The sequence below is a fragment of the Lissotriton vulgaris genome, chromosome 9 (assembly GCF_964263255.1).
Source record: "Lissotriton vulgaris chromosome 9, aLisVul1.2, whole genome shotgun sequence".
Classification (NCBI taxonomy): domain Eukaryota; kingdom Metazoa; phylum Chordata; class Amphibia; order Caudata; family Salamandridae; genus Lissotriton; species Lissotriton vulgaris.
In genome coordinates this window covers 142,167,074-142,185,196 of record NC_141697.1, presented here as the reverse complement: position 1 = coordinate 142,185,196, position 18,123 = coordinate 142,167,074, and the positions used below count along the sequence as shown (strand labels likewise).

General features: G+C 44.9%; 1 protein-coding gene across 1 annotated transcript in view; it reads right to left on the bottom strand.

Moving 5' to 3' along the window:
* Positions 1–18,123, bottom strand: part of SPTBN5 (spectrin beta, non-erythrocytic 5) — a 2,284,272-nt gene that overhangs the window by 1,783,132 nt on the left and 483,017 nt on the right. Inside the window, exons 16-17 of the mRNA XM_086937224.1 lie at positions 8,096–8,248; positions 2,829–2,959 (exon numbers count right to left, since the gene is read on the bottom strand). Coding sequence (XP_086793350.1) covers positions 2,829–2,959; positions 8,096–8,248 — 284 coding nt within the window. The remainder of the gene's footprint in view (positions 1–2,828; positions 2,960–8,095; positions 8,249–18,123) is intronic.

The window sequence follows — 18,123 nt, the reverse complement described above, 5'->3', positions numbered from 1 at the left end:
ATGGGCAGAGGATAGGGGGGTATTGTCAGACCTACAATTCGGCTTTCGGGAGGGGTTTGGTACCATGGAGCAGGCTCTTAATCTGTCAATGATTGTAGGAAAATATGTCCATGCAAAAAAAGATAAACTTTACATGGTGTATGTTGACCTCTCCGCAGCCTTTGATTGCGTGTCCCATACCAAGCTATGGCTGGTTCTATCACAAATGGGCGTGGATCCCCCTCTCCTAGACTTTTTAAGGGAACTATATTCCAAGGCCTCAGCAAGAGTACGCTATGGTGTTAGGGGTGAGTTGACCGCGTCTTTTGGAGTAAAGCGTGGAGTAAGGCAGGGTTGTGTCTTGGCCCCCTCCTATTCTCCTTATATACAAACGGTTTGGAGACGGAACTTTTGAGGGGGGCTCAAGACCTCCCCCAAGTAAAATCACGCCCTATTCCCGCTCTGCTTTATGCGGACGACGCTGTCATCTTGGCCCGTACTCCACGAGAGCTTCAAAAAGCGTTAACTAGGTATGCGGTTTTCATGGGTAGCCTTGACCTCCATATCAACATCAAGAAGACCTTTGTAATGGTGGCAGGCAAAGGGAAAAAAGGGTTTAGAAACATATCCCTTAACAACCAAAATCTTGAATTGACGGCCCAGTACCCCTACCTAGGGATTACAATAGAAGATAAATTAAATTGGAAAGCGGCAGTTGAGGCTAGAAAACATTCCCTTAAGCGTGCAATAGCCGCATTAATGGCTTTTTCACAAAAACTAGGTAAACAATCCCCTGTGGAAATGCTGAATATTTATAATGCAAAATGCCGAGCAGTAGCTCTGTATGGGGCTGGGGTTTGGGAGCATGTCGATGTCAGTGCTTTACAGGTGGCAGAAAACTTCTTTCTAAGATTTCTTCTAGTTGCACCGAGGCAAATTTCTATATACGCATCCCATATTAAATTAGGCATACTTTACATTGAGGATCTGGCTAAAATCCAACCTCTCCTATTATGGAGGCGTATCTGGACCTCAGAAAAAAACATGCTAACTAGAGGAATTATGGTGGACTCTATGGCACTAGATCATTCCGGAGATATAAAATGGCTTGCCTATATTAGAAACTTCTTTACAGATCTAGGCCTAGAGGATTATTACATAACACCGGAAAAGATCATTGAAATATCTAAGAAGGAGTTAAAAGAAATGGCCCTGAACCACTTAGATGGAATAAGACTCGCAAGTGAAATAGGGAAATCTTCTGTTCACCACGCAATTATGGTTCATTCTGTCCCCACTATTCAGCCTTACCTAACGCTGGAAATTGGCATCTTTGATCGTTTTCTGCAAACCAGATTTAGATTAAATCTGTTCCATCGGTTAGTAGCCTTCCCAACGAGAAACACTTGGGAACAAACGTTAGCCCACTGTCCGATACATCTGTACAGACCTCCATACATACAGTATTGTTTTGTAAATATTACCATGATCATTGCAAAATCTGGCTGGTACCACTGCTGAAATCATGGGACCTAAGACAGTGTCGCCCTGCCATGCTGCGCCTTCAATTTTTGGACTCCGAAATTACCTGCTACCACATGGTTAACTTTTTAAAATGTATTTTTAAACATAGAAATAATCTGTGAGAAAAATTGCTTTAACCAAAATGAACTGAATCAAATGAAAAAGATTTGATCTTTTTTTAAGCAACACCTCTCAAATTTGCACTGGAAAAATGTTTTAATTGTAAATTTGCTGTATTCTGATTTTATGGTACAACCTGTATAAAAATGCTTTTATGGATTTCTATTATGAAATGCCGAATAAAGAAATTTACTACATTGCCACAGTAGTCTCAGGTATTGCAGGCAACTATTTCCTTATGTGGATCATGTATGCCTTTTACAAGAGCAGAATGCTGTCACTCACAAAGAAGTGAATCAGTGGCTAAAGTGTGCTGCCCTCTTGACCCATGTTAATGTTGCAGTGTGAGGAACAAATTGTGAATGTCAGAACAAACAAATGTTATAAAATCAAAAGGTTTGACCAACGCCAGACATCAATAATGGCTGTTGCAGCTTTTCTTCACCAAGCTCAACATTTACTGCCTTATTGCTTTTCTATATTGTTGGGCAGGTTGAAGCAGCTCTTGCCTTCGGGTAGCCTAGGTTAGTAAGGATGCATCAAGTATATTTGAACATGGGAATATTCTGAGTATCTTTTCGAACAATGAAGTGGTAGAACTTGTGCTATGTTAAAAGGATTTATTCAGCGCAAACAATTGCGCAGAGGTGTCAAGGCGCTAAGTTCAAGGGAGAGATCGAGAGAAAAGTTTACTTAGGGAACAGCCATGTTTTAAGGTTTTTCCTGAACTGAAGGCGATCCGGGATACTCTAATGGAAAGAGGACGTGCATTCCATTCCTTGGCAGCAGTTGAGATGACAAACCTACAACCTCCCCAGTTGGTTCTCCTGAATCTGTTTATCACAAGTTTTCGGGACTCAGAGGTTCGCAGGCATCTACACAGAACATACCATTATTGGAAAGAGATGCAACAATGGCTGGCAAAGTTCATCTTCTCCAACAGTACAATGTTTGTCCTTCTGTACCTCCAATTTTATACTAGAACGTTCTGTCTTGAATGGGTTAAATGTTTTAACATCCTAATATTTGTGTTGCAAAGAACTAATTAGTCGTTAACTGATTTCTCTTGGCGTCTTGCTCCTGGAGACAGCATTCTATAGATTGTATAGGTCTTGGCTGCAGGCTGTTAATTCACCTTGACCCTCACTGATGGCAGGACAATTAACAATGGTTAGGGCCCTCATGGAAGAAGTTGTGTCACATACCTCTGGTTGATCTGTTTTTGAAGAGCTCGGATCTCGTCCTGTCTTTGCGGGCCGCTCTTCACAAATTCTTCGGCTAGTTGGTTGATCTCCTCTAGGCGGCCCTTCCCAGCGGCCAGCTCGGTCAAGAAGTTCTGCAAAGAGTGACACACACAGTGCTGAAACGTCCTCCGAGGCAGACTCAGGCTACACTACCAACAGGACAGTTCAATGTGTTCTACTACAGTAGTACCACCGCGCCCCCTCCCCACTCCTCTGAACTCCTTTTCGTCTCCCATTCATTCTTTTTGCGTTTTAATTCATCTTTCTTTATCTCTAGGCTTACTGGCAGTCTTGTTAAACCTAAAAACCTATAGCTAGCTAGATTAGAATAAAATACCTAGGAGGGGCTGTGGCAAAGTTTCTAACTTAGGCACCATAAAACGTGATTTTCCATTCCTTATTGCTCTAGTAACCAATTGTGGTGCTGGGCAAACAGGTAGGGACAGACTCGCAAAGATAAGAATGTAGATATGTAAACTATGCCACACTGCGCAGCTGCTGTGCTACAGTTTGCTGTGATTAATTTGCAAATAGGTGCCAGGGTTGTCTCCAGGTGGCCCCTGCAGCTTGCACCACACATTGTGCCTGCCATGCTGCCAATAATAGTAACAACGCAACTACTAACCATCAAACCCCTACAAGTGTGTCAATTCGGACTATTTCAGGCCTCAAAAGCTAGAAGAATGACTTGGGGTGCAGGTAATAGTCCTTTTTAGGTCTTGCCTAGCAGTGTGCTTGCGCTACATAGGCAAAAAGACCTTTAGCCGTCGCTTTGGCTTTTCAGCCAAAAACGTGCACGCCTTCCATTGCAATGCGTGCACATGTGGTGATTCACTTGCGGGAGCGCGCGGCGCCATATGGTAGCAATTATCGCTCCTGGTGCTGCTCGCTCTCGCAAGTGAAATGCGAGGAGCGCGTTTGTTTGTTAATGGGGCAGCCTCCAGCCGTGTACTCTAGATTTCAAGTTGGGCGGTAGAGGTTTTAACGTTTTTCTTGCAATAATGCCTCTTCGCCTTTAGGGTCGGGTGCCATGTTATGTTATGTTAACAAGTGGTTTGTATAGCGCGCGGTTACTCAGGCAGAGTGTCCCGGCGCTGTGTAGATCTGTGGAGAGACGTTGAGCGTAGAACAGGCGCACTAGATGCTGAAAAGCCAGGTCTTTAGGCCTTTCCTGAAGGACAGGAGGTTGTCAGCTTTCCTCAGCGAGAGGGGGAGCTTGTTCCAAAGCTGCGGGGCACAGGCTCTGTAAGAGCGGCCTCCAATGCGTGAATGCTTTACAGGTGGAATAACAGCAGTGAGTCAGGCTGGAGGTGGTGGCTGGAGGGTTCACATAAATTAGTTGATTACGGTCGCAGTAAGTGAGTGCCATATTTGTGAAGCAAGCCGCAGCAGCCCTCTGGGATTTCCTGTCCTAGTCTCGCGACCATTCACAGCCGCTCCAAAAAGAGGAACCCGGGCCTTGCTTGGCATGACATCGTATTTTATATTTGTATAAGTTGTAGCTGTTTTGTAAGATTTAATTTAATCAAACAAATTGAAATTGAAATTGAAATTGACTTCGACTGCCAGGCATAAATAAGCAGGGCGCAGGGCCCTCGCTCCCAGTCATCAGTGCATTACCTCGGATGCCTGCAGAGCCTGGGCGGCCTCACAAAACCGGGAACGCACGCTCTGTACGGCTGAATGCAGCACTATGCAGCACACATTCACTCTTTTGTAGGAAACGCTTTTCTATCGACTTTAAAACTTAACTTCGCATTGGGAGCCTATAATGTTCAAGTGAATGTGTTAGCTCTATTCTAGCTCTTGATCGTTTTTTTCCGCCTCAGTCGTAAATCCCCCTACCATATGTACGGCAATATAAACCTAATTCATGCCCCAGAGGGATTGCGTTTGTTTGTCCGAATAGGATATCCCCCAAAAAATCCCAACACAGGTAGCCCTAAGGGAGCTGTCTCTTGTCCTGTGGTGTGGACCAAGTTGTTGCCATGGTCGGGGTTGTGCGGCCTTTCATTGTCAAATTCCTGCCTTGACCCTAAGACTTGGCTGTCTTTGCGCACGCCCGTCTGTGGAGCACGCAGACACAGTGCCATTGTTAGCAGCCTGGAGATGGCCCTATGGGTGGTGGGGGCCACTCGCTCGCTGCTTCTGCTGCATTCCACGCAGGAGATTCTTATCACCTACTGAACGCAGCTCTTCAGAGACTTTCCCGCAGGATATTTGGAGTGCAGCTCTCACTCCCGCCACCCCTTTTCTTAAGATGTCCTCATCAGAATCATATACTGTATGCGATGCAAACAATAATGTGTATCTGGTCTTGGCTTTTTAAAAAACTGGGTTCAGAGTTTTGCATTCATGAGTCTGTATCAGATTCCAGATGCTCTCTACATTGGGTTGTCAGACCATTTCTTTTGGTCGTTTTGAAAGTAGGTTCTCGGATGAGCTTTTGCTGTTTCTGCTATGCTCACATGCCACAGGTGCGGTCTTCTTGTTCTTTGACAGAATTTAAGGGGGGTATTGGGTCCATAGATTGTATATGTGTCATACCTTCAGTTTAGTTACTTATTTGGACCTACTTGATTGTTAGTACTCTTTCAGTGTCCTACGTAGTGCGGACATTACAACTACCATATATTTGAAAGGGGTTGTCGCCCAGTTTTCAGTTGGGCAGCTCCTTCAGCTCGGGCACTTTTTTCTTTTTACTTGATTTTCTCCTGACTTTGGTGTGTTGTGTCCCCCTTCTCCGTTCACAAACAGCCCTGGTGAGTCAGACTGAAAGCAGAAGCTGTCACAATGCATGAATACAAGTGGCGCAGTAGGTGTATAAGTTCCCTTCCTCTCTCTTCATAGTCTGTCATTCTGTGAGTTGCAAGAGTCCATGTTAATCCATTTATACCTCCCCTTTAAACCTCTCTCCCTGGAGAGAACTAAATTGGCTAAAGCAAGTCTCTAGCGGCTTGCCTGAAAAAGATGCATAGTATATAGGTTTCCTATGATAGCCTAAGACCAGACACATTACTGTTCTAATTTCAGTCCTCGAACGTTTGTGGGAAAATGTTTAGCACTTGGATAATGATGGAAGTTCAAATCCACTGAGTCCTCGGTTTCACCCTGTAAATTTATTATTGTATTCCCCAATTAATCAGATTTTTCGCTCTGCAGGGCACCAGACGGAAGCCTACAGAGTGAAGATGCGTGCCATCTTCCATGACTGAGTATCCTCGCCTGGTTCTTTGGTGTTAAGATAAATTCCCTCTTTAGTGGCAGTCTGTCATGTATGTCATTTATAGAGTATAGTTCACTAGATATACATAAAGTATAATATGTATTGCTGCCATTAAAGTAACAAGCATTGGCATAGCCAATAGGTCTCGCCTTTGGGACCTTATATGTATTTATTTATGCAGCAGGTCCCAAAGGCGGGACCTATTGGCTATGCCAATGCTCGTTAATGTATGTTGAATAAATAATTACTTGTTGTTGTGGTCCTCTATACAGTAGCCAGACAGCGCCACCTTATTGAAGACTGTCACAAGTGCCAGTGTTGACAATTATGTGCTAGTGCCAAACACTGGATACCACCGGCCCAAATTAAAGACTGACAGCTTGTGTACTCATCTACATGCCTTTGCTAGGAGTGCCTAAATACAGCATTTTGATATGTGCGTGAATATTCATATGGGATTCCTGCATATTGTTGATTTGTATCCTTCTAACTTGTGTGTACTGTAAACAAGGCATACGGTGCAGGTGTGTATGCTAAGGACAAGTTAGTATATAAAACATTTTTAGTAATGTCTTTTTCATGTAACATACTACTGACACTGGATTCCTCTGTGTGCTCAAATAATCGTAAAACGGATATGCCTTGCGCCTTCTGAATACATCCAAAGTTGATCATCTAATTTGCATAGCGTTTTCTTTTGGCTACTCTTCTGGCTTTGCCCCTCGTTGGACATCCACTTCTAGAAACCTTGAAGGGCATGCAAGTGGATAATGCATACAGTGCGTACAAATATTGTAAAATGTGCAATTGGATATTATGATTGCTGCATCGTGTAACTATGGAAACATTCCGACTAGTTCCAGCATTAAGTCTGGCATACACCTCAAAAAATACAGTGATTCTATCCCTTCGTTTCACCTCTGCCTTAGTTAGCTTATATGAATTTATTAGCAGTACTTGGAAGCAGAACGATTCTTAGCACCAAGTGGCATGCAAACCTGCCATTTTCCTACACACAATAACAAGAGATATTATCCATCTCTTAGATCCAGGAAGAGGCACCGCCACCGCCCAGGACTAGACCACACACTCATCCCGCCATTCCACCGCCACTGTAACGGTGCTCAATTGCAGGAGTGTCTGGTCTATGGTACGAAAATGAAGGTGGGGGGGGGTTCGGGTTGTTGAACATCAGTATGATGGTGCAAACAGTATCTTGTCCAACCCGTACCTACTGTGCAACCACCGGTCCTGTGAATTGGCGGGGATCCACCCACGTGTTTATGCATCCACAGAACTGCAGGGGGTCCACATATATTCCCTAGTGTTCAGGGACCGGAACCACCATTGCAATATCCCTAGGATTACTTTGCTTGGGGTTCACAAGAACCCTTCGACACAAGGTGAACCCCAAAGATACTCTTGCCAGTACTGAGTGCTCCGGGGCACTCTTTGGAGTAGATGTACATTTTAGAAATCGGTTGAGTGATTGATCGATGGGGGATAGTCGTAGATTCCTGGAACCCTCAGGAGGGGAGACGGGCGCTACAATCAGCTCTGACCTGGCACGGGCACCACTATCCTCACTGTTCCCCATCAGACCACATGAAAATCAAACTGAGAGGGCTGACACCTGTTTTTACATGGCTGATGTTTACATGGCTTCTGGCGGAGATATTGAGACTTCTTTCTGAATGGAGTTAACCTGCCTCCGTTCAACTAGTATTTACATAGTGGCTGGGAGGTTGAAGGCTATATGCCTGGGACTCACCTTGGCTACAGTTTCAATGGCAGCCTATGTGCCTTCAAAACATTTTCTTTTCATTTGGTCACCCTGTGTGTGTCACTTTCCAAGACCACAATAAGGCTCTCTGGGAGGAATCTTCTCTAGCAATTTGCTCTCTGTGGAGAAATTCACTTCCACTTTTGTCAGGTTCCCTGGGACACGCTCACTCATCGCGCACACCAACGTGTACCCTTTCCATGGCAGTGCTGTTAGTACCTGGTACTTGTGCTGGATGACATCAACATTATCGGATTTGGGTGTCAGGGTCTGAAAAACCTTCTCCTTGTCGTCCATCCAGGATTGGAACTCGCAACACGAGCCGTAAAACCGATGCAGCTGTATGACCTCTTCAAGGGCTCTTCTCCGGCGCTATGATTGGATACAAGAAAAGACATTGTCACCTGTAGCGCGTGCAAAGCTTCCAAATCAGAATTTGAGCAACAAACACAAACATATCCAAGGTAATTGGTTACGTTCTTCCTGATTGTGCACTCATAGATGCTATTTAGATTGTATTCCAGAATCCAGTCAACCAAAAATACTGTGACAGAAACACTGGGGCACATTAGGATGGCGGGCGGACATTTCGAAGTAAAAAGGGACCGCCCGCCATGAGGGCAGGGGTCCCGTGGGGGTCATTAGGATGCTCCTGCCACACTGGCGGGCGTATCCCGCATATTTAACATTGCGGCAGGCGTTGCTGAAAGCACCGCCCCGCAATTCTAAAAATGCACATCATGCATTTCAATGCACAACGTGACAGGCAACGCGCAGTGCCTGCCACATTGTACATTGAATGCAGGGGGGTACCATAGGTACCCCCCATGTGCACCCCCCACCCCCCAGAAACCCCGGGGGCCTCAACGGGCCCCCAAGAGATTCCTGCATGTCTTTCCGTGGTGGTGTTGCCGCCACAAAAAGGCATGTGTCCGCCCCCATCATAATATGGATGGCGGTGTCTAGCAGACACCGCCACCATATTAAACTCTTTTCCGCCTGGTCGACTTGTCAACCGGGCGGAAAAGCTACAGACGGTCTTTCCATCCGCCGTGGTCCCCCCCGCCATAGTAATATGGCGGGGGGAATGGGTGGCGGGTGGGGACGGATGTCAGTCGTATCGCCACCGCTATTCGGGCGGTGGCTATCTGCCCAACATCCTAATGACCCCCACTGTGTCCTAAATATCGTTCAAAAAATATTAAAATATTGGATGTAGATTTTTTTATAATTAACTCCAATAAGGTGACATTAGTGTATATATTAATTAGGTCAGAATATATCTGACAAAATACATTTGGGTTATGATATTATGATACTTTGCCCCTATTTAATGCTTACAAGCATCTTGTCGATCACAAATCAAAATCAGCAAAACAAAAATGTTCAAAGAAGCTCCAAACTGCAGCATGGGGCTATGGGGGCTTTCATGGTTTGTTCGTGGCAGTTCATCCAGGTCTTAAACCAGCCCCCTAGCCTGCAGCCCACGGGAAACTTGCCAGAGTAGCAGAATGACCACTGCGGCCCTGCTGATGAGACTCGGACATCTAACTCCAGCTGGAACCTAATCTGGGACGCGGTGTAACATCTCACAACAGTTGCACTACTGAATAAAGACACCAACAATATTGTGGTACAAGAATATCAAGGACAAAATATCAGGGGGGGGCAACATATCAAACGGTAAGTGCATGGAGGAAAGCACGGATTTCCTATTCCTAACTCCACATCTACATACCTTAAATGTATATTTAGCTCATATGTGGAGTTAGGTATAGAAAACCTTGGTTTATTTACCTATCGATATTCTATTTTCAATATTGGGTTCTCAATATGGGGGTCCCATCAATATTGTGATTTCGACATTCAGTGGCCTGCACCCTCACAATCCATCACCGAAGAAAGGGCCCATTACATTAACAAGTCATCATTCACCCCCTGGCAACCTCCATTCCAGTTTAGATTTTAGCATTTGAAAAGGCTGTTCTGAAAGAAATAGGGGAACTAAACCCTTATAACAACAAGACTTTTCACAAGACATCTAAGGACGAAATACAGGCAATAAAAGAACTCCCGGGAAAATGACAATTCAGTCATAAAACCATCAGCTAAGAGAGGAGCCATTGTTATTCAAACCAAAGTGGCGTATCAGACAGAATACCTGCTGAGTGATCCACAAAACTATGAACCCCTTACCAGAGACGCCACAGAGAGAATAAGAACTCATATTGGGAGCATGGTAGAGGAGGACCTAGCCCATGATTGGGTTTCCAAGACAGTGAATTTTGACCAACAAACACCCAGTAACCCCTTAATTCAATACTATTCCCAAAAAACATAAAAATCTACACCAACCACCCGGATGCCCCATTGTCTCTGGCATAGGGTCGGTCTGTGAACCTCTCTCTAGGTTTGCAGGTGCCTTTTTGAGGCCCATCATTAAGGACACCGAAACATACCTAAAAGATACCAAGGATGTCCTACGAACTCTACAAGACTTGCCCTTTGATCCCCAGGAATAACTAATGATTGGTCTGGACATCGAAAGCCTTTACTCAAGCCTCCCACACACCTAGACACAAGACATTCTAGAATAGGTTTTGTTCACAACAGAGTGGAAGTATCAGACCCCATGTCACCTAGTGATTGAGAGTTTCAAACTAGCCCTAACTGAGAACTTCTTCAGGTTTGACGACACCATATACTTACAGAAGCATGGCACCAGCATGGGAAGCACATTCACTCCAAATGTGGCTGAATTGTATGTACACCACCTCGAAAAGCAAAAGATCTTAGCAGTACAAATTCCGTAACTTGCCAACATCAGCCTTTGGAAAAGATACATGAACAGCATTCTGGTCATATGGAATGGGGATGAAGGCACAGCCAATGATTTTTTACAATGGCTGAATGGGCAGAATGAGTTCCTGAAATTTACACACAACATTTCCAGAATGTACATGGTCTTCCTAGATTTGAACATTTAGCCACATGAAGGGGGCCTAAAAAACACTTCACTTTTCAAAGCCACAGCCAGAAACGGTCTACTCAGCTTTGATAGTTTCCACCCTGGACACCTGAGAGAAAACTTACCTCTCTGACAATTCTTAAGAGTGAGATGCAACTGTTCAGAACTCAAAAATTACAAGTCACAAGCTACAGATCTGGCTTCCAAGCTAAGGGCACGCAAATATCCGCTCAGCATCGTGAATAAAGCGATGAAGAGGGCTAAGTAAGGGACACCCCTTTAGAACCCCCTACACTGAAAGAAAAGGAGGTTAGCCCAATTTGTATTACCACTTATAACTGTGCATCCAACGCAGTGAACAAGATTATCAACAAACATTGGAGGGTTCTAGATGGCAATGGCACACCGTTACCTAAACCAATGTTCTCCGAAAGGCGAGGTCGTAACCTCAGATACATGCTGGTACTTGCACAACCACACGTCCCCAGAGACAGGGTGACTGGACAAAGCTTCATTGCTCCCATCTGTGGATACCACCCATGTCGTAACTGCAGTGTGTGTCACCTGACACAAACCAAAAAAACTATCACCTTTAACAACAACACAACATGGGGCTTTAGAAGATTCACCAACTGTAACACTGAACACGTGATCTATATGATCACCTGCCCTTGTAACCTACATTATATAGGTATGACGTCAAGAAAACTCGAAACCAGAATCTGTGAGTATCAGAGCAATATCAGATGCCAAAGAGCAACTACCAAAATGGCCACCCACTACATAAAATAACATCACACAACTAATGATCTACGGTGGACAATAATCGCGCAAGTGAACTACGAATCCCAATTGATCGAAAAAGACCAACGTTTGGTCATATATTGAAGTAACATAAAGAGGGGTTGAACTCGAATATCCCATGGGGCCACTTTGTATGATCTTCCAGGGATTGAATCCACCCCTTGCATTATTGTGACCTTCTCAATAGTACTTGAAGAGCTGCAATGCCTTACCATAGAGCCTCTGGGATCAACCCAACCTGTACCCCCAAATTAAGTAGACATCTCGATCCCATTCCAGTAAGACACCAACAACATTGTGTGCTAATATCGCAGAGTGAACCTACTTCCACCGCCTGGCGCGTGGACCAGTGTGCAATATTAGCACTGTTTTGAGAATATTCCAATTTCTCTTCTCATACACTCATGGCACCGTGCAGAAAGCTCTTTTCCCAACAGTTTTCTCCTCATTATCACAAATATGCATAGTGCTTTTGTGAACCTGGGCACATCTGCCAAGTGCCCAGCCCGGCGTGTTTTTTAATTTTCTTTTATTTTACTCACATGTCTTTTAATTTATTTTCTCTGAGTTATGACCACCCTTGGCATGTATCGTAATGATTCAATATCTATAACACGCACCTTGGGTGCACCTCTAACAACAGGAAATTAGTATTACTCTCTACGAGTAGTTTAGCGGCTTTATTGACAACCGCCAAGAAGACGCCCCCAGGCCGAATGCGCGTACATCTATAATCAGGGAGTATTACTCTTCCAGAGCAGGTTAGTGGTCTTACCGGAAAGCACCGCAAGGATACCGACGGCATCACGCCTGGCACGTATATGAAGCTACCCGCCATGTCCCTCTGGCATCACCGGAGCCTCGGGCAAATGGGTCTCTTCCCAGTGAGGGAATAGCCTTGATGAAGTAAGTGTTAGTAATCTGCCTGATTCTCTTGAACCACCCATGACTGTGGAAGAATCTCTCCTGCTGCATCTAACTTCTCGAGGGAAACTCTGTTCCTTAACCTAAAGGGTCTGAATGCAGGTGTTCCTCCTTCCCCAGGTTGGACTCATGAGGCCCAATAGAACTTTTCTCATTTATGTAATAAACAAATGTCAATAGACCCACCAGGGTAGTGTGTGTATGTTCCTCGTTCTGTGTATTGTGTAATTTGTCATACATTATACTTCACAGTGTTCTCACCTATTTTAAGAAATATATCACTACTCACTACTTAATGCATGAAGAAAAATCATTCATAAGGCCCATAGGCCGTTCATTTTTTTAATGACTCTCTTTACTCCCCCCACCTCTGTAGAATTTTCGAAAAATAAGACCAGACCAACTATATGTGCAATCTAGTGTAACCGCGGTAGGCTTAGGGGCTGGCCCAACTTAGCTCGCTCTTTCTTAGGCTCCAATGTAACCCATTCACCAGGCGTGGCATCAGCACTGAGGACACAGACTGATTTTTCCCAATGACACAAGGAGGACAGAGTCATGTGTCACAGAGAGACACATCTACAGGCAGCTGTGTGTGAGTGGGTGGGTATTGAAGTGCTGTGTACAAGATTCAAACAGCCCAGGCAGCTTCCTCCACTGCTCGAACCATGCAGCGTAATGGTATACCACCCCAATCCGGCCACCACCTAAGTGGTGTCTCAACTGAGCCTGCACTCTCTGCAGTCCATGTAGTGTCAAGAATACTGGACTGTCCGCGGCCCGTGCACTGCCCGATCCATAGAAAGTCTGTCATTGTTGGGCTAGTCTGCTCATTCACGGTGCTAGCTAGAGGAGACAGACCAGTAAGTGTCACTGTGTCAACTCACTGATATTTTAAATTACTTTTGTGTGGGCAGTGACTGCCTCAGCCTCACAATCCCTCTCTTGATGCGTGGCTTGCCTGGTGCTGAAGCGGTCTAGGCAGACGCAGCGGTTTGAGTCAGTCCATGAGCCTGGCTTCACATGCATGTCCTTAATAACCCTGCCTCCCACCACACCCACTAAGTCTTCATGAGACCATGGCTCTCCCTTCTCTCCCTGGATCCTGACCAGCTGAGTTACCTACAGTTTCTTCCCCTTTTTGGTACCCACTAACATACAGTTTAATATTATATTTACACATGCCATTCGGTATGAGCCACCGTTGATCATAAGCCTTATACCAACCTGTTTCCACAATTTGCACGGCACACTATTATTTGTACAACAGCCTCATTTAGTCAGTTGTGATTGGCCTCTTTTCTGTTGCGCTATGCGCCTTCATAATGACAGCACAAATAACACTCCAGGATATCTTTCTAACCCCAACCCTTCCTCTCTCTTTAACACTGCTTTTAGAGTTACTTTGCTTGGTGCCTCCTTGCTGTAAAGAAGATCTTTCCAGTTAGTACTGCCGCCACTACTTCGGATGCACCACATGATGACTACATGATAGCTTCCAACCTACCATGACTTACATGGGTGAACTCCCCATGACTCTCCACAACCTACACTAATATGGCGCCAACGAGTTTAAGAGCCTTTTCGAGGTGTCACACACCATGCATTCAAATTATAGTACTTTGTTGTAATGTGCTATTTACTAATGCAGTCTCTCCACTGTGGTTCTCTGCCTGTCTGCTCAGCCTGTGGTGAGGTCACTTGGAATGTTGGGGTTGGTTTGTATTGAGTGGAGAATCAGTTGGTGTGATGGGCTGAGCAGAGAGGGCCTTGCTCCTGGTGGGGCATTCCTTGGCTTTACCAGAGATTACCAGATATTACTATGGATCTTCTTGTAACTGAGAACCTGTAGATTACTACAAGAATAAATCTACTTATACCATCTACAAGACATGTCTAAGCCATCCTACTTCGTTTTAACATACTTTGGCTACAATAAGTGAGGTCTCCTGACATGCCATCACTCGGACTCCCGTTGGACCGTTCAGCTTTTTTCCTGCCCCATCCTGACTGTCATAGACTACCTTGGACCAGCCTGAAGGTACCATTTCACATGCAAACTCTCCTGGTGTCTTTGTGTGTAACTACGCCCCAGCAAGCTTGATTCATTTACTCCTCTGTTAGTCCTTACAGATATTTGGGACCTCGCTGCTGTCAGCACTTCACACGGCTCCGTGCTGAGAAGGATCTTACACACTGCTCCTTGATAATCATTCCTGATACAAGTAATCTGGGTCACAATAGCTGCCGTGTAGCGTTTCTTAATATTCAGGTGATTTTTAACTGCTTGATTTCCTATCCGGTGCATTGTAGCAGTGTAGGAGGCTGGCTTAGTATATGGTGCTCACGTATGTAACTGTAGCACCTTGCACGAATCCAGACAACCCTTATGGTAATTTTAGTGGTCTTAGATAACCTTAGAAAGCTCTTTAAGTGGTAGCTGTGTGTCCAGAAGGAGTGTAAAGCAGCTTGAGTTACCAGAACATAATCTTACTGGTATAGATTAAGTGAAAAAAAAACACTCTGTGTATTTGTAAAATTATTTATTTATTTTGTGACACTCACTAACACATACAAATATCTCCTACCCGGAGATATACACAATGCACACAATACTTTACAAATAAAACAGGTAAGTAGCACGAATACACAGTGGTCGCCACGGGGAGATCAAACCATATACTAAACTAGAGGGATGTGAATCGCGACTAGAGTCAAGGCTGTACCCAAAAGACGTAGAAATGCTGGGGACCCAAGGACCACCCGAGGTAAGTAACCATGAACCCCACGCAGGCCATATGCAGAGTGGGAACACGAACGTGTGCTCAATTCAAGTCAATAGGTAAGTTGGGGTTGCAATTTTGAAGAAGAAGGACTCTTCCCAATGGTACTTGAAGAAACCCAGTGGAAGACAGAAAGTTAGAGAGCCAACCCGCCCACAAATACCCCAGGAAGAAAACAAGTTACTTACCTGTAACTTTAGTTCCCCAGTATGGGAAACTTTCATAGATTCCCATGCTTTGTATCATTCCCCCGTCTTCGGATTGGGAGCCTCAGTAAAAAGAAAATACCATAGCAGTAGGTACAAAAGAGAAACCTAGGCCTAGGCCTCATCTCATTTTGTAGCATATCCACCTCTTTTTGTAAAAGAGACCAAAAAAGTTGCAACAACCAATCAGAATAGCCTCACCCCATAGAACCCTCCTGAGAGAGCCTCAGAGCCTCAGATTTTCGTAGCCGTTGTGCAACAGTAACACATCTGTAGAAGGCTGAGCTTTTCCCAGGGCAGGAGGGTGGGCGCATGGGAATCTATGAAAGTTACCAATACTGGGGAATCAAAGTTACAAGTAAGTAACTTGTTTTCTTGCCCCAGTATTGGAACTTTCATAGATTCCCATGCTTTGTATCAGAGTAACTAGCAGCAAGCAATAACAGCACATTTTGTTACATGAGTATCAATACATCCTATTATACAGGTTATCATAGGAAGCAAACATAACATGCCACCATAGAAAAGGAAAACAGTATGTGATACAAAATGTGCAATACAGGAGGAAGGGATTGTAGGGAAAGCTCACCTCTCATTGAAAAAGATTTCTCAAGACTGCTTGTCCAACTGCAGCTTCGCTTCTCATTGAAGAGTCAAAGCAGTAATGCTTCGTGAATGGTCTGCTCCAGGTAGCTGCTCTACAAATGTCTCTGATCGGGACCCCAGCGAATAGAGCCACAGATGATGAGTCTGATCTGGTCGAATGAGCCCGAACACGTCTTTCCAGCGGCTTGCCCGCTTCTTGATGACAAAAGTGAATTGCATTGGAAAACCAACGAGAAATGCCTTGTTTTGAAAGTAGAAACCTCTTCCTCGGAGCACTATAGGAAACAAAGAGCTGGGAAGATTTCCTGAAGCTTTTTGTGCGTTCCAGATAGAATTTCAAACATCTTTGGACATCCAAGGAATGTAATGACCTTTCTACTGGTGAAGATGGTCGAGGGAAAAAAGATTTCAAAACCACCGGCTCATTCAAATGGAAATCGGATGGGACCTTTGGAATGAATTTTGGATTTGCTCTGAGAATCAGAGTGCCTTTCTTGAACTGCATAAAAGGTTCCACAATAGTGAGAGCTTGGAGCTCACCTATCCTTCTCGCTGGCGTTAAGGCTAAAAGAAGAGCTACTTTCATGAATGTAAGCTCTGCCCTGTGAATAGGCTCAAATTGGGTTCACATGAGCTGAGCCAGAACTAAATTGAGTTGCCAGACTGGAGGCCGTACTGGAGGAAAAACCCTGAAAAGGCCCTTTAGGAATTGTTTGATAATTCTCGCAGACCAAAGAGAAGAACCTGAGGACGTCCGCCTGAATCTAGAGATAGAAGCCAGGTGCACCTTGATGGAGGAATGGGCCAGACCTGACTTAGCTAGAGAAATAATGTAAGGCAAAATCTGGTGAGGAGCTGAAGTGTACGGATGGAGATTCTGCAGCTGGCACCATACGCAGAAACGTTTCCATTTAGCATGGTAAGTCTTATTCGTACTTGGTGCACGGGCTTGAAATAGTATCTCCTTACACTCTCTAGTGAAGTTCAAATTCTGGAATTCTCTGTGCTCAGGAGCCACGCTGTCAATTGGAGTGAGCCCAGATCTGGATGTAACACTTGACCTTGAGACATTGTCAGTAGAGATGGAATGGGCCGCAGGTGAATTGGCTGTTCCTGAGAGAGTAGAAGAAGCTCCGTGAACCAGAACTGGTGAGCCCACGCTGGTGCGATCAGGATCATTCTGCAAGGTTCCGCCTTGAGTTTCATGATCAACCTTGGAATCAGGGGTATTGGAGGAAAGGCGTAAACAAATGCACCGGACCAGGCTATCGAAAGAGCATTCCCCAGTGAATCTTGATGTTGATCCCTCCTTGCGTAGAATTGGCATTTCTTGTTCTTTGGAGTCGCAAACAGGTCTATGGTTGGAGAGCCCCAACAGGAGAAGACCTCGTCGAGGGTGCCCTGATCTAGTTCCCATCGTGACAACTTGATCTTAGACGACTTAAGGCATCCGCTGTTGTGTTGAGTGTACCTGGCAGGTGTTCCGCTGAGAGAGAAATCCTGTGGAGAATTGCCCAATCCCATATTTCTTGGGCTTCCCTTGAAAGGACTCGGGATCTTGTCCCTCCCTGTTTGTTTATATAATGCATGGCCGTCCTGTTGTCCATACGGACCAGCACCGTGGTATTCCGAATCCTTGGAAGGAAAGCTTGCAAAGCTAAATGAATGGCCTTGAGTTCTAGCAGATTGATCTGGAACTGTATGTATGTATTTATTGCTTGTTGAGCGCGGCTGTCACCCAAAGGGTATCCTGGCGCTGAGACCTATCCAAACATCTGTTACATAAGCTACATTACTCTGGGGAACAGGTAAGTCTTAAGGTCCTTTTTAAAAGTAGGCAGATCATGGCAGCTCCTCAATGCCAGAGGAAGAGTATTCCACAACGTGGCGGCCGTAAAACTAAAGGCACGACCACCCATTCTCACTCTATTTATTTTAGGGACTTTTACCAGGAAC